The 17,552-nt window shown below is 37.3% G+C and overlaps 1 protein-coding gene across 1 annotated transcript; it reads left to right on the forward strand.

Moving 5' to 3' along the window:
* Window positions 1–5,426: 5,426 nt before the first annotated feature.
* Window positions 5,427–5,906, forward strand: LOC145122043 (uncharacterized). The gene has a single exon (XM_079057722.1). The coding sequence runs from the start codon at window positions 5,427–5,429 to the stop codon at window positions 5,904–5,906; it is 480 nt and encodes a 159-aa protein (XP_078913848.1).
* The last annotated feature ends 11,646 nt before the right edge of the window (window positions 5,907–17,552 follow it).

The following is a 17,552-nucleotide window of genomic DNA, read 5'->3' on the forward strand; positions in this document are numbered from 1 at the left end:
AAGATATCCCAGTACATCAAAACAATACAATAGTTGTTGTCACAATGTTCCAATACCTAAATACTAAACCTAAATCAAATCCCATTTCTAGAATAATAAATTCTTATAGTTGAAGTGTAACCATTCATACTTAGCTAGAAGGAATTATTTTATTAATGGGTCTTGATTATATTTAATTGGTGTGACTTTTGCGAATATTATCATTTTCATAATTGACTTTATTATATGTATAGTTAAATGTATTAGAGAATATGATTGGTGTTTTGATGAGATTTAGAGTATCTTAGCTTGATTAAGTATACTCTTGAACCCACAAAAGATTCCTAGGTTATCCTTGTATGGAAGAAATCAACTTAGTTTTTCCAATGAACTCATTCGTTCATTAATATTTGATTAGATCTTCTAAAGTAGCAGTGTATTCTAATTTTGTAGTAGACTATGCTATTGTTTTTTGCTTGGACCTCACTCCAACAAAACTTACTCTTCATTCCATAATGAATTCATAATCCAATTATAATTTATAATTATATCTATCTGTTTTTGAAGTTAGCATCTTGTGTAGCTCTTTACATAAAGATCTTCTTCTAAAATGATCAAATCATATACATTTTCTTAGTTCTTCTTAATTACTGTCATTATAGTCATCCAATGACTTACCCATGTATCTAATTGGTATCTTATGATGTGTTCACAGTATAATTGTATACCTAGTCTTGTGCATGATATGGAATAAATGATGGATTCATTTGTCAAAGCAAATAGAATATAAATCATTTTATCTGGCTCAAACCTATGTGCTAGGTCATTTTGAGGCAGAGTCAAAAAGGTGTCATGTGGCATTACCAAGAGTCCTCTAATGAAATATTGTATTTTGATCACTTTCAAGAGAGTTGTCAATATATGCATAAATATTTTTAAAACTACAACATTCATCTTTTTCTATATCCATACATTTTACATTCCATAAATGTATCTTGTCTTTCCTAAGTCTTTCATCTTAGAATCACTTTATAAGTCAAGGCGAAAGTGTAGCATCCTAAAAACAATTATAAAATTTTTCATTTTAAAAAGACATTCTCATAAAACATAAGATTGTCAAACATTGTTTTCAAAACCAAATCCATAGAAATCAGTGTATCAAAATAATCTCTCGATACATAAGTCAGCAGGAGGATGTGTACGATCATGCCTTCGCCTTGAACTGCTCATCTGAAGTACCTGAAAACATTGAAATCAACAAGTGTAAGCCAAAGCTTAGTAAGTTCCCCACAAATACCCCACACAACAATACATATACAATGCATGCACACCGGGCCCTCAACATAAGACTGGATTGCCCCCGAGCCTAGAACATAAAACTGGATTGCTACTCCCTGGGCCCTCAGCTTATGACTGGATTGCTCCCGAGCCCACAACATCATACTGGATTTTCCCTCCTAGCCTTAGCTTATGACTGAATTGCTCTTGGGTTTGTTCTCTTATAGCACAAAGCAGTACCGCCTCAACCAAACCACACTATGTCGACATATGCAAACAGATACATGTAATAATACATATCTACCAATCTAACAGATCACTAGAGTATACCAATTTCCTACACACAAGGATACATATTATTGTACAAAGTATAGTGAGAAAACGCACCTCGCAATCTAGAAGATAACAGTACTGATCACAGATCCAATAATCAGCACTACAGGTGTAACGCCCGCAGATCCGGGCTAGTCAATTTAGAGACGATAAGCATCAAAAACGACTTTTTGATGGAAGATTATTTAGAAGGATTAATCTTAACCAAGTTGTAGTATATGTCTCAAGGTTTCCGGATATATAAAGAATGCCGAAATCCGAGTTATAACGAAGAAGTTATGACCTGTCGAAGTTTCGCGACAAACCGGCACGGTGCCGAATGTCGTAAAAAGTGAGTTTTTGATAAACTACTTTTTAGCCTTAATAATCTAAACGAAACTCGTAGTATTCGTTAAACCGAGAAGTTCGATAAAAAGAACACCCAAATCTGACTTCGTATGAGGAAGTTATGATTTTTCGAAGTTTCGACTTAGCAGTAGACAGCTAAAAACTCGAATTTTAGATCGAGTGATTTTTAGCCGACATGACCTAAACGAGAATCGAAGGTCTCGTCATTAGCAGTACAACGGCAAAAAGTCTGACGAAAACGGACGTCGGATGAAGAAGTTATGAATTTTTAACGGATTTACCAGCCCCGGTATGTTAAAAATAATAATATAAAAATAAAGTCAAAATTTTCCGACGAAGTCTAAACGAAAGTTGTAGAGCATAATTTTCTCTACGTGTGCATATAAAGAACGTAAAAACCGAAGCCCGTATGAGAAAGTTATGGATTTTACAAGATTGGGCACATTTTTCGAGAAATTTCGCATGAATAGTGCTGCCACGTCACCCTCGCTCTGAGTTGGCCACGTGTCCGAAGCTGCTGCATGGCGCGTCCGAGAAGCGACGCGTGTCGCACAGGTGTCCGAATCGATGATGTGTCCAATGCGCTGGAAGCTTGCATGTGCGTCCCGTGTCGCTTCTGATCCATCCCAGCCTCGCATGAGCAACGAGCCCCCCCACCTCGGACCCGGACTTCGGTCCAATCAGAGCCCTCCAGCGAGGCCCTCGCATGCGCAACCCACATGCGAGCAGGTGCTGCCTCCTTCCGATCTGCTTCCGCGTGGCTTCTCTCCTGGCCGTCCGATCAGCAGCTCGCATGCTATAAATAGGAGGGTGCGAACCCTCCCGGCTGGAATTTAGAAATTGGCAATTTTGGCCCCTTTTTCAATATTTTGGCTATTTTCACGTCCCCCGAAGCCTCAGTATCGATTATCACCCCCGGAATACTCCCCGAAGTGCCCGAAGACCCGAAAAATTTATCTTTTCGGTTTCGAAGCCCGACCCTTCGCAGAGCCCGGTTTCTCAATAAAACTCCCGGTTTTATTAGAAACGATCGTTTTAGGAAATGAATTGCTGCCCGATTTTCATTAAATCAGGTGAGTGTGTAGTCACTTTCATCTTACACATAGATATGAAGTATTTTATATAAAATACGTGATATGTGTATATATTATTTTATATTAAATACGTGATATGTGTACATATGTTGTTTGTTTATTTGAGATGGATGTTGAATGAATGTTTTATACATGTTTAAAATGATTTAAAATGTATATATATTTTATCTTCAAATATGTTGGGTAAAACATGGGTAGATAAAGTATGAGGGATAGAAGTACAGTATAGATGTACGTTGGTAGCTATGAATTTAGTACAGTATAGATGTACGTTGGTAGCTACGGATTTAGTATGTTGGCAGCTATGGACTTAGTGCATGTTGTATAAACCTTGGCGACGATGTGACTTCGTGCCTATTAGATAAACCTTGGCGACGATGTGACTTCGTGCCTATTAGATAAACCCTGGCGACTATGAGACGTAGTGCCTATGGTATAAACCGTGGCGACTATGTGACATAGTGCCTGTTGTATAAACCTTGGCGACGATGTGACTTCGTGCCTATTTGACATAAATTGTTGAGCGAAAGCAATGTTGTCACCCCGGTGTTTGTTTTATTTGACATAAATTGCTGAGGAAAAGCAATGTTGTCACCCTTTTGACATAAATTGCTGAGAGAAAAGCAATGTTCTCACCTCGATGTTTGTTTGACATAAATTGCTGAGGAAAGCAATGTTGTCACCATTTTGGTTGTTTATTTGACATAAATTGCTGAAGGAAAGCAAAGTTGTCACCTTATTGGTTGTTTTATGTTAGGTTGTTTTGTTTGACATAAATTGCTGAGGGAAAGCAATGTTGTCACCCTGATGTTTGTCTTGTTTGACATAATTTGCTGAGGAAAGCAAATTTGTCACCTTATTGGTTGTCTTGTTTGACATAAATTGTTGAGGAAAACAATGTTGTCACCCCTAATGAAAATCCTTAGGCTAGGTCCCTTGTGATAGTCGTTTTAGGGACGTAAGGTGAGGATAATGGAAATGGGTAATTAGGGTTGTTTTTGGTTGATGAAATTAATAAATTATTTGTTGATTGATAAACTTAAAGAGTTTATTATTTATTGTGGGTTGAAAACCCTATATGCTCACCAGGCTTCCAAGCCTGACCCACTCAGCTTTTTATATTACAGGTAGTGGACCCCGAGCATAGTCGGATGATGACAATGAGTGATTTTTGGATTATAGGACAGTAGTTGTAAATAACTGTGTAAGGCTTATAATGTCTTGTTATGCTTTTGATCTGTATCGGAACATGACACCCCGAGGTTTTGTTATGAAATAAAAATATATATTTCTTAAAGAAAGGTTTTGATAAACTTTTATCGTGTTTTGTTTTGGGGACCAATTCCGCAACATCTTTTCAAAAGATTTCTCTGATTTTATTTTAAAAAGCATAAACGAAATCGGTCTTTTTTAGCCGTGAAATTGGGGATGTCACAACAGGTCAACTATACAGCATACATGGACCACATCTCAAACTACAACCCAAAACCCTTAAATTAACCTAAAGTGAAACTTGGTCAAAAAGTAAATGGTCAAAGTCAAAGTCAACACTTGTTGAAACATGAAGTGACCCTCGGTAACTAAGAAATGTATTGAGGTACCAAAGACCTGTTTTGTTATTGCGGTAGAAATTTTTGTTGCGAAGACTTGGAAGAGCACACTAAAGACTTTATTTACCGGAGTGAAGAAGGATGACACGAAGAGTAGATTGTTTTTGTCTTTAGTACACCGAAGTGTCAGAAAAATAATGTTCACCTTTTTGGACATTGTGTGTTAGATAAGCTATGCCACTCCAAGCATGGCAAGCATGGCGACCTTACTTTGGAATATTTTATTATTTATCATGTAACTCGTTTAGCTATATATAGATGATCATGTTAAACGATCTAAGCACCACTTCTCGTACTTTTATTGTATTACTCTTTATTGAATACAATTCTTCACCATCTTTTACTTATGTTGTTCATCATTTACTAACTTGTGTTTGAATGCAAACCTTGTTACGATTCAACTAAGTATTTCTACTTGCTTGTATTTACTGATTAATATTGTTGTTTTATCCTTCTTTATTTTTCCGCATATTTAAGATTATTGATATTTCTAATAGATCCATTGAGATTAACTTACATTCCTGTAAATGAATCTTAAAGTTTTTTTTCTCTCAACAATTGGTATCAGAGCCAGAGTGGTTGATTTTCAATTTTCTTTAAAAAACACAACTTGTTTTCAAAACAAAAACTCTGATTTAAAAGGTTTTATATACTACTTAGCTCATTTTTAAAAATCTAAGGAAATATGGCACAAGCTTACTCTTTGAATATATCTAACAGTGTTGGCAGTTCTAATTGAGCTCCAATACTTGTTGCAAATGAATATCATCACTGGTCTTAACGAATGGAAAGGTATTTAAAAATACTTGGTAAGGAAGTTTGGAGATCTATAAAAAAAGGACCACATGTACCTATCTTTAATCTCATTGTCACCGATGAAACTCAAACCAGACTTGGAGGCAGTCAAGCTGCCATGACCAGACCTACAAATGATGACATTGAGAATATGGATAAAGATAAAATTGATTTATATGAAACCTCTTGTGGAGTAACTCCTGACAGTTTCGGTCCTATTATCAACTGTAAATCAGCAAAAGAAATTTGGGATGTTATTAAAAAAAATTATGAAGGAACAGAGCAAGCACAAGATAAGAAGTTGACCACTGCACTAAATGAATTCAACGGCTTTAAAGCTCTCCCTGGTGAAAGTCTTGATGATTCCTTCAAAAGATTCAACCCCATCGTCACCAAACTCTCAAATGTAGGCATCAATCAAAGTGATCATGACACAGATCTTCACTTCCTGAATGGTTTAGGAAAGTAGTGGACCATGGCAAAGATGATAGTTAAAGGTGACAACAAAATCAAAACTCTATCATTATACAAGCTCTACGGTGAACTACAAGCTGAAGAGTATACATGGATGAAATATTGCATGGGTCTAGGTGGAGCACTCACCTTGGTTGCCCATTCTCCACAGCCTACCAACCGATCTCCTAAATATCATCATACCAGAAAGTCATCATATCAAACCTCATATGATGATATACTGTCGTGGTATGAACCCGAAACACAACATGATGACGAAGAATCCTTTTAACACACATTAGCTCTTGTCTGTCAATAGTTTAACAGACTCCCTCCACCTAACTACCATAAAAATTAACAATTCACCAGACCTCCTTTTAACTACAACTACAATCCTTAAAAAAAACTCCCTTAAATAATATCCTCAACCATATCAACCTCATCCCTCCAAATATCCCATAAACCCACCATATCAACTGCAGTCTCAAAACACACCTTTGATGCTCACAAATTCCACTAACGCATTAAAAGAAGAAAAATCTTTAGATGCCTAAGTTGGAACCGAAGAGAAGAAAGAAGGAGTTCTCATATGTCATAAGTGTCACAAGAAAAATCACTTCGCAAGAGACTGTAAAGCCAACGTCGTTAAAGACAAAGCATTCTATCTTAGAATGACTCAAGAAGCTGAAGAAAAAGAAAAGGTTGAGAAAGCTTTTGTAACACAAGTAAGGAGAAACCATCAAGTATGGTCTTCGGGAGATGAAGATGAGGACAATGACAAGAAAAAAAGGCAAGCTGTTTTTGGTTGAAAAGTAAAAGGAAAACACCGAAGAGCTAAAGGAAAACTACTGCTTCATGCCAAAGGAATGGAGCATCTGCATGATGGAACATGTAAAATTCATGATTCCGTCCAACAATTATAACATGCATAACTGTGAACCACATCTGAAAAAAACTTAATCAAACGTGTGCTAACATCCTTTCAGATTATAACTATGGCCTTAGATGAAAAGATCATAGCGACCCAAGAGCCGTATCACCTGAGAGGAAGACTAGAAGTCAAGAAGCTTAAGGTCACTATGTTAGAAGAAGGCTTGAAACTAGAGAAGGATGCTACATTTCTTAGTGAAACTCAGTTAGATGTTGCTTTTAATCGATGGGATTTAGCCTGAGCTGAAATTGTATGCTTAAACAAATTAATATAAAGGATCTTTAATGAATGCGAAGCAATTGGAAACTTGGTCGATAATGGGTCTGTAGACAACACTTATAATTTGGGGTGGTCAAATAGATATAATACCAGAGAGAAATCTCCACCTCGGTTTGATGCTGATCATCCCTACATCCCACCTAACAAGAACTTTAATTTCCCAATCAATGACAAGACCTATCCCGAAGACATTCAATGTCATTTTGGAAAATTTCATGTCCTAAGTAACAACTTTGTCATTGAAGAGATTATCCAGAAACATCAGGACTCTCTGATAATTCCATAATGGTCATTGGAACGATATATCCTGGTTCAGGATCTAACGTGGACGAAGAAATCATTTCGGAAAGACCATACATGTCCCCAAAGTCCTATGTTAACGAAGAGATAATCTTAGAAGGACCTGACTTACCTTTCAAGTCAATTGTCCTGGAAAAAGTGAGTATTGCACCCTCTACAGTATCGCACTCAACAAAAGTCTCACCGCAAACTTCTATTAAATCCACCACTAAAATTCAAACTATTCCTCAAGGAGTAAGAACAGACAAATTTTAGACAAAACAATGCTCTAAGTGTCAAGAACACTACAGTTCTGATCACTCTTCTGCAGGAGCCATACCGAAGTCCAAACTTTCAAGAGCAAAATATCTAAACTGAATAAATCTGACATTTTGTCACCAAAAGATGAAGCAAAGAAAGCCTTGAAAGTTGAAATCAAATCTCGTATAGAGAAAAGACAAGCTGAATCAAATGTCAAGGTTACTGAAAATAAAAGGTCACCATTTTTAAAGAAAGTGTTTTCAAATGATTATGTGGGTGACAAATCTTTTCAAAATAACTCTTCACAGAAGTTAAACCGTGAACGAAAAATCAAAAGTCCCAACATGTCACCGAGTCTCAAACGGACTCAAAGTACCAAAAGAACTCAAAATCCTAAACCTGTCCAAAGTAACAACATCGCAGTTGTTACTCCTCTGAACAAAAAGGCTGAACAGAAACTCAAGACAATATTGGTTGATGACACCGCAGTTTTCAAATAAAAGAACAAAGAAAAGTTTGAAATGAAACTGAGTCTCGCAAAACACATTGATTATGTTCCTAAGGCCAAACCTAGGCAAAACCATCTAGATAAATGAAAAGAAATCAACCTTTATTTATTATCCACCTCTTAAGAAGATTTTCTCTAGATCCAAAAAGAAAGAATTTATCTCAAACAAGATTTGGAAGAAAAAGGAGAGAAAGAACAACACATCGTTAAAAGTCACAACAAAACCACACATTGCATACTTTAAATCATATTATGTTGTTGCGGGTCCCAAAAAAGTTTGGATGCCCAAATTAACTAACTAATATTGCAGGCAGTGTGCGAGAAGGATCACGAAATAGAATAGTTAATCGATAGCGCCTGTTCCTTGCACATGACAGTAAGGTTGGAATACCTTATAAACTTTAAGGTAGTCACATATTGTGGTCATGTAACTTTTGTAAACGATGCAAATGGAACCATACGAGGATATGGTGTCCTAATAAATGGAAATTTCCGTATCAAAGATGTTTATATGTTGAAGGGTTAAAACACAATCTGGTAAGTGTTGGGAAACTTTGCAAAGGTGGTCATTGATGGGTTTTGAGCATTACATCAATCCTATGGTATACATGCAGCCCTAAGGCTTTGGATCTAGGTTTTCTCTAATTGTACATACAATAATCATCCGAAGCTATAAACCCTAATCTAACATGCTATTTTCGAAATTGACATAATAACAAAGTTAGAATGATACCTTTGATTGTAGCTTGAAGATCTTCAACCTTTGAGAGCTTTCGTATCGCAAGTGTAATACCTCTAATCGATCACAAACACCAAAAGCAAGTTGGAAGAATATGAGAGAGAGAGGAAGAAGGATACTAATTTCAGCTCTAAGATCCTTCTAGGGTTTATGGTAGCTGAAATATGGAGTCCCAAGCGTTCCTTATATAGCTGAGGTATTAGGGTTTCAGTCAAATACCTAATCTGGTTGCTTAGGCCTTAAGCATCCCATAGGATCCTTCCAGAACACCCTATGGACGAATTTTATGTAGGCTTCCACAAGAATTCCGTCCATCCCTTAACTTCGGGATCCACAGCCCATTTTGCAATTATCTTATAATTACAATATCGGTCCTCTTTATTTAATTAATCTCTTTTGACCACATAATTAATTTTAAATTAATTCTTGACCAATATTAATTAAATAATATGATTCCCTTTAAATATATTATTCCTATAATATATTAATAAATCATAATTAACCTCTTTCTCCATTATTCGTCCGGTCAAGTTGCTATGGTGAAGGCAACCCAAAAGGACCATGCTATGATCGGGTCAAGTACATACCAAATATAGTTATGGGCTTAGACATCTAATCCAACAGTCTCCCACTTGGATAAGTCTAATAACTATAAATGCAAGTACGACTTCAAAATCCGATTAGCAATCAGAGCTTTCAAAAGCTGCTGTCGAAATTTGACACGTCCTATAGATAAGGGATCATGTAGTCCTCCATTCTCAAGATATCATGTGGATAATTATATGGAACATAGTCATACTTATTGTCCAACAGTTTGTTTCCCGATTTCTGATTTGTCTGACATAGAACTTAATTGAACACATCAATTTAGTCCTGACCGAGCCCGGCACATAAGTCAAAACAAAATCATCGAGGGGCCTAAGATATCGCTTTTAACCTCTTAGGATAAAAGGAGCATATACACTTTGACTTATATGCTTGTATTATTTACTCATTAAATCGTACACAACAATATGTTTTATAACATCAAGTTACTGATGTGTTTACGCATTATCAATGCACAACCAACTTGTAAACAACAACTCATATATCTCGGTTTAAAGACTATACGATATTATCGTCTCACAATCACTCGTGATTAATTCCATGAAGTGATTCATGTGAGTGTGGGTTTAATCCAATACTCAAATCTTATTTCAGAAGCACTCATGAACGTTGCAACAAACCTTTTGCTATGTCTAAACGCTTAGACAATCTACAAGCCAATCCATGACAGTCTTGCCTCAATACCTACTTCCAAAGTATGATCGACTGTGGATGGTTCGAATAATCATATTATTCCGGAAGTCAAAACATGCAAAATGAAACAATAGTAAACAACTGACACAAGACGGTAACATTACTTATAAATAAAACTCCTTTATTTAATCATCAAATGTCAATTACATTTTATCTATTACAAGTTTCTAAAACTATCTAATCACTTCGTCCTTCAGCCTAATACTCCTAGAATACTGGAAGTGCTTAACCCTACTCAGTCCCTTTGTAAGTGGATCTGCTGGGTTCTCCTCTGACAATACCCTCTTCACTACGAGGAGTCCCTCTTCTACTCGATGTCTGACGAAGTGGTATTTTATATCGATGTGCCTGGATCTCCCATGATCCCTCGGTTCCTTGGTTAAGGCAACTGCACCTTCGTTATCACATAAAATGTCCATAGGATCCTTTATGGTAGGTACAACTCCAAGGTCTTCAATGAAGTGCTTTAGCCATATTGCCTCCTTTGACGCTTCGCTCGCTGCTATGTACTCTGATTCGCACGTTGAATCAGCTACGGTCTCCTACTTGGAACTTTTCCAGGTCACTGCTCCTCTATTCAGGGTAAATACCCAGCCCGACTAAGAGCAGAAATTATCTCGGTCGGTCTGAAAACTGGCCTCACTGTACCCTCGCACTCTCAAGTCATCACTCCCACCAAGGATAAGAACCCAGTCCTTAGTCCTCCATAGGTACTTAAGAATGTTCTTTACTGCAGTCCAATTAGCTCTGCTAGGATTCCCTTGATGTCTGCTGACCATGCTCAAAGCGAAGGCCACATCAGGGCGAGTACACGGTATATCATACATGATCGAGCCAACAGTGGAAGCATAAGGTACTCGATTCATTTCTGCTATCTCAGCTTCGGTAATCGAACTTTGAGTCTTACTCAACTTGGTATTGCTTTGGATTGGTAACTCCCCTTTCTTGGAATTCTCCACGCTAAAACGTTTCAGCACTTTATCTAAGTAAGTACTTTGACTAAGTCCTATTTGTCTTTTACTCCTATTTCTCAATATCCTTATCCCTAGGATATAGGCAGCTTCTCCGAGGTCCTTCATAGAGAAGCACTTCCCAAGCCAGGACTTGACCTCCTGCAAGGTTGGGATGTCGTTTCCTATGATCAGTATGCCGTCCACATATAAAATGAGAAAACTAATTATACTCCCACTAGCTTTGACATATACACAGGACTCATCCTCGCTTCTCAAAAAACCAAACTCTTTGACTTTTTCATCGAAACAAAGATTCCATCTGTGAGATGCTTATTTTAATCCATAGATGGATTTCTCAAGCTTACACACTCTATTAAGGTGCTTCGCATCGACAAAACCCTCTGGCTGACTCATGTAAACATCCTCATCTAACTTTCCATTAAGGAAAGCAGCTCTGACATCCATCTGTAATATTTCATAATCATGAAATGCAGCTATGGCTAGCATAACCCTTATAGATTTAATCTTCGCTACTGGTGAGAATGTCTCGTCATAGTCAACTCCAGGAGTTTGAGTAAAGCCCTTTACAACCAATCGCGCCTTATATGTGTGTACCTTCCCATCCATGTCAGTCTTCTTCTTTAAGATCCGTTTGTACCCGACCGACTTACGACCTGGTACATTGTCAACCAAGTTCCAAACTTGATTGTCATACATGGACTGAATCTCGCTGTCCATCACCTCTTTTTATTTCGTAGACTCCGGGCCTGCCATGGCTTCCTTGTAGTTGTTAGGTTCATCCAAATTTATCAGTGTACTATCACTAATAAACGTATCACCCTTAGAAGTTATATGGAAACCATATAATACGGGTGGAACACTAACTCTACTGGAACGTCTAAGAGGTAGGGACTTGTCAATCAGTTCAACAAGAGTTTCCTCCTCGGGTTGAGCGCCAGTGTTAGAGGTTCCTTCATCGCTTGATTCTTGAAGCTCTTCAAGGTCAATTTACCTCCCACTGTCCTATTGGCATATGAGTTCTCTCTCGCGGAAAACCCCTCTCCTTGCAACGAAGACAATATTGTCACTCGGTCTATAGAGGAGATATCCAAAGGACTTCTGCGGGTAGCCGATGAAAATACATCGCTCACTACGAGGTTCGATCTTGTTGTGAGTCTCTCGTCTTACGAAAGCCTCGCAACCCCAAACCTTGATATGTTCCAACGAGGGAACCTTCCCTGTCCACATCTCGTGAGGTGTTTTGGCAACCTTCTTGGTTGGGACTAGATTAAGGATATGGGAGGTACTCTCTAAGGTATACCCCCAGAATGAGATAGGTAACGAAGCTCGACTCATCATGGAACGAACCATGTCTAACAAGGTTCGATTGCGCCTCTCAGCCACACCATTAAGTTGCGGTGTCCTAGGTGGCGTCAATTGTGAAATGATTCCATATTCCTTAAGATATTTGTGGAACTCGATACTAAGATACTCACCACCTCGATCGGATCGGAGCATCTTTATCTTCCTGCCTAGCTGATTCTCCACTTCTTGCTTAAACTCTTTGAATTTTTCAAAGGTTTTCGTCTTGTGCTTGATTAAGTAGATATACCCATATCTGCTATAATCATCGGTAAAAGTCACATAGAAGCGATTCGCATCCCTTGTGGTGGATCTAAAGGGCCCATATACATATGTATGTATGAGATCCAATAAACTCTCACCCCTTTCACAAGTACTTGGTCATCTTTCCAAGCAAACAAGATTCGCACGTGTCATCCGACTTGAGGTCGAATGACTCCAACACTGCATCCTTTTGGAGTTGGGTTATGCGTTTCTTGTTGACATGTCCAAGACGACATTATTTCCTAAGTTATCTACAACATTCACAGTTTCATATGGGGTTTAGGTCATTTTTGGTCACTTAACTTTTGGTTTTGTACTCATTTGGTCACTTAACTCTTTTTAAGTTTTGAAAGGTCATCAAACTTTTGACTTTGTGCTCATTTCGTCACTTAACTTTTGTTTTGGTCACATTTAGTCACCAAACTTTTAAAATTGTTCTCATTTAGTCACGAAACTTTTAAATTTTTTTAAAAGTTTAGTGACTAAATTAGCACAATTTTAAAAGTTATGTGACTAAATGAGCACAATTCTAAAAGTTAGGTGACTAAATGTGACCAAACCAAATGTTAAGTGACTAAATGAGCACAAAGTCAAAAGTTTGATGACCTTTTACAACTTAAAAATAGTTAAGTGACCAAATGAGCACAAAACCAAAAGTTAAGTGACAAAAAATTACCTAAACCCTTTCATATACTCCATTACAAGGCAATGCTTCAAAATAGAAAGTACCATTCAAGAAGGCATTAATAGAACCAATTTCATTACTAAACGAAAATCTAAAACCTTGTCTGTACAAACCATGAAAAAAATGATATTTCTCGCCATTTCGACAAGTAGCAACAATCATTCAAATCTAAACCTAACCCACTCCTAAGCATTAAAGAATAAACTCCAATCTTGGTGACTGGCGACGCTTTCCTATTCCCCATTATCAGGTTTATCTTCCCATGCTCCACATGCCTACTTCTTCTTAGACCCTGCAAATCAGAACAAATGTGAAAACCACATCCTGTATCAAGGACTCAAGAAATAGCATGTGATGAGTTGTTAGATTGAATAGTGTAAATACCTGCGAAGGTGGGCTTTATCTTCCCATCCTTGATATCTTGTAGATACTTCGGGCAGCTTCGTTTCCAATGCCCTTTATCGTGAAAGTAGAATCACTCTGCATCCTTCGGGTTGGAAGAGGGAGTAGCATAATCACCTTTGGTCCCACTAGAAGAGGATCCATCATGGGGCTTACCCTTGTGGCTCTTAGAATGAGCCTTCCTCTTCTTCCGTTTCCCTTATCCAATTTCCAAGACAGGGGAAGTAGCAGTAGGAGTACATGCGACAGATTTGCCTTTCGAACTACTCTCAGCAGTTCGTAGAAGGCCTTGGAGATTTCATAGAGTGACCTCTTCATTCTTCATATGACAGGTCATACGAAACTGGTCATAACACGGAGGCAACGAGTGTATAATGATATCTATGGCCAGCTCCCCGTCGAAGTTGACATTTAACTTCAGCAAGCGGTCCATGAATCTCTGCATCTTCTGTAAGTGGGTAGTGATGGACTCTCCATCCTTCATCTCTGTAGTAATCATGGAGGCTATGATCCCGTACCTTTCCCGCCTTGCACTTTGATGGTACCTTTCCATCAAATCTAGGTGCATCTCTTAGGGATAAAAGTCCTCGTAGGACTTTTGGAGTTCGGCAGTCATGGTTCCAAGCATAATACACGACACCTTTGTCGCGTCCCTCTCATGAGCATCATATTGAGTGATTTGCTCGGGAGTAGCAGTGTTGAGGTCAATTTCTTTCAGCTCTTTGTCGAGAACATACTCTTTGTCCTCATAGCGGGTGACCATGCGAATTGTAACATCCCGTTATTTTCTATCTTGTAAAGTCAACCAAAGTCAAACGAGGGTCAACTAATGTCCTTTTTATTTTTTAGGTTTTAATTTAGGTTATAATAATAACCTTTACTTGTTAAAATGCAAAGTGTTTACTCCCGTACACTCCTCGGACCGTAAACCCTCGCAGCCGTGAATGAGGCCGTGAACGGCTTCGGCCGTAATCAGACTTCAGCCGTAAACTCTTCGGATCTTATCGCCTCAGAAACCCAACCTTATCGCATTGGGGCACGTTCTCGTTCGTAAACTCTAACCGACCTCGGACCGTAAACGAGGTTCACGGCCGTAAACCCTCGGATAGTGAACCCTCGCATATATATATATATGTTCCAGCTAGTTGTCACTTCATTTCTTCACTTCCACTCGAGATTTCAAGATTTTTCTCTCAAGTATCATCCACCAAGAACGTCATATCTCCTCAAGAACACAGCAAGATCATCCTTGTTCATCTTATTCAAGTGTTATAACACTAATTCTTCACAAGATCTAACAGGTATCAATTCTTGATCTTGTTATCACTTCAAGAACACCCTTCCATCTTCATTTATTAGGCTAAAATCCATTAATTTCACTAGTCGGCATGAAGAAAGCGAAGAACACGTGAAGAACACGAAGAACAAGCACCTCAAAACCTTTGAATCTTCATAGAATCTGGTCTAGGATCATCAAGTGTTCTTCATCCTTCAAGAACACCTGTTCGTAAACTCCTGGTCGTAAACTCCTTGCCGTAAACCTATTTCAGCCTCCAATCTAGCTTCAAACACTTCAATTTGTAAGTTATACTTACAAATTAGTCCGGTTTCTAATCATTTCTATGATTATTTTAGCTAATTGGATACATATATGCTATACAAATCACTATATAGGACTTGTTTTCTTGCGGGATTTCATTCATGGAACTAAGCATCCTATATCAAATCATCATTTGAATCACCCTCCAAAAGCTGAGTTCATACCCCCATATTTTCATAGTTTTTACTTTTTTAAAGGGGGTGGGGGGGATACAAGTCTAACACAAAGATTTTGTGTTATAAACAAATGGTTTCAAAATATCTTATCAAATGGGACTTCAATCATCATCAATTCAAATAGTTTCAAAACTGTGTTAAAATGACATCAAGTCACCAAAAGTATTTCAAAATATTAAACTTCTTTTAAATGATTTTATAAACTTATGTTTTCCCCAAAAATCATATATATATATATATATATATATATATATATATATATATATATATATATATATATATATATATATATATATATATATATATATAAATAAGATTTAAAAGGTTTAGGAGTGATAACTCACTTTGGTTCCTTTTCCTTGTTTGGATGTGGGATTATAAGTATCGGTTATTTGTCCGAATGTCATTTAAATTTTACTTATAAATATTTATATATGTATATAAATATAAAATTAATTCCATTCAGTTTAGATACCCTTTGTAACAAACTGAGCAAGGGTTTGCATTCATGAACAGTTAGTATCAATTCAGAAAGTACATATAAATTATAATAGGTATAATTTATGATTCATAGAACATTAATTCACGATTCAAGTATACTAAAGCACACTGTTTTACAAGAACAAAGGTTTAATTCAAAATTAATCAAGAGTATACATTTTTCATATACTAATTCAGGGACATACTGTCAATCATTCATTTTCAGAATGATTGGGTTTTTATAACTATTATACATGTAACGTCTATATGCTTTTTATGAGTCATTTGATTCAGGTTGTTTAATTCATTTAAACAATATATTTAAAGTCCTGACATTATAACCAAAATCTCTAGTTGGGGATCGAAACAATGTGTGTATAGATCTATATTGGGATTGACAACCCCACACTCAGACTGCTAGCTACAGTCAGGCATACACGCCTACGAGTGACAGTTGTTCTCAACAGCATTAACGCATTCATAGCGTTGGGTCAGGCCATCTAGTCAGTATGGTTATAAAAACTCATTAAAAAGATATTAAGAATACGTTAGTGTATAATTAACTAAACATAAGTACATTTTCAAAGTACTACTTTTACAAGATACAATTACACTATTACATTACAGTTTACAATAACAGCTGGTGGAACCAGACACACTCACAATTATAAGTTTTACATAAAGGAATACAAAAACAGAACATCGTTTGACAATCATAACGGTTTTATGAGATTAAAACTACTTTTCATATACAGCAGAAAAATATAGGATTTTCTGGAACAGTTCACATATTCAAGAAATAGAACACATTAATTCAAACATAAATACTTATGCAATCACTCAACTTTATGTTGATAATCTCTTTTCAAATCACTTGTATTCTTAGGGAATCAGTAGACAGGTACTCCTGTAGCCAAATCCCCCTATCGTCTTGCACCTTCTGAGATGCAGGAATTATCCAGCCAGCTTAACGAACTCCTTAGCAAAGGTTTCATAAGACCAAGCTTCTCACCCTGGGGAGCACCGGTTTTGTTCGTGAAGAAGAAGGATGGATCATTCCATATGTGTATAGACTACCCCGACCTGAATAAACTTACCATCAAGAATCTTTATCCTCTGCCTCGCATTGACGATATGTTCGACCAACTTCAAGGTGCGAGCCACTTCTCGAAAATAGACTTAAGATCCGAGTATCATCAGTTACGGATTTTGTAGGAGGACATTTCCAAAACCGCGTTCAGAACTCGTTATGGCCATTACGAGTTTGTAGTGATGCCATTCGGATTGACGAGTGCACCTGCTGTGTTTATGGATCTAATGAACAGAGTGTGTCGTCCATTCCTGGACAAATTCGTCATAGTCTTCATTGATGACATCCTTATCTACTCAAGAAGTGAAGAGGAAAATGGCCAACATCTTCGTCAAGTATTGCAAACTCTTAGAA

This window comes from Lactuca virosa, chromosome 6, assembly GCF_052849685.1.
Source record: "Lactuca virosa cultivar CGN04683 chromosome 6, Lactuca_virosa_CGN04683_v6, whole genome shotgun sequence".
In the NCBI taxonomy this organism is placed as follows: Eukaryota; Viridiplantae; Streptophyta; class Magnoliopsida; order Asterales; family Asteraceae; genus Lactuca; species Lactuca virosa.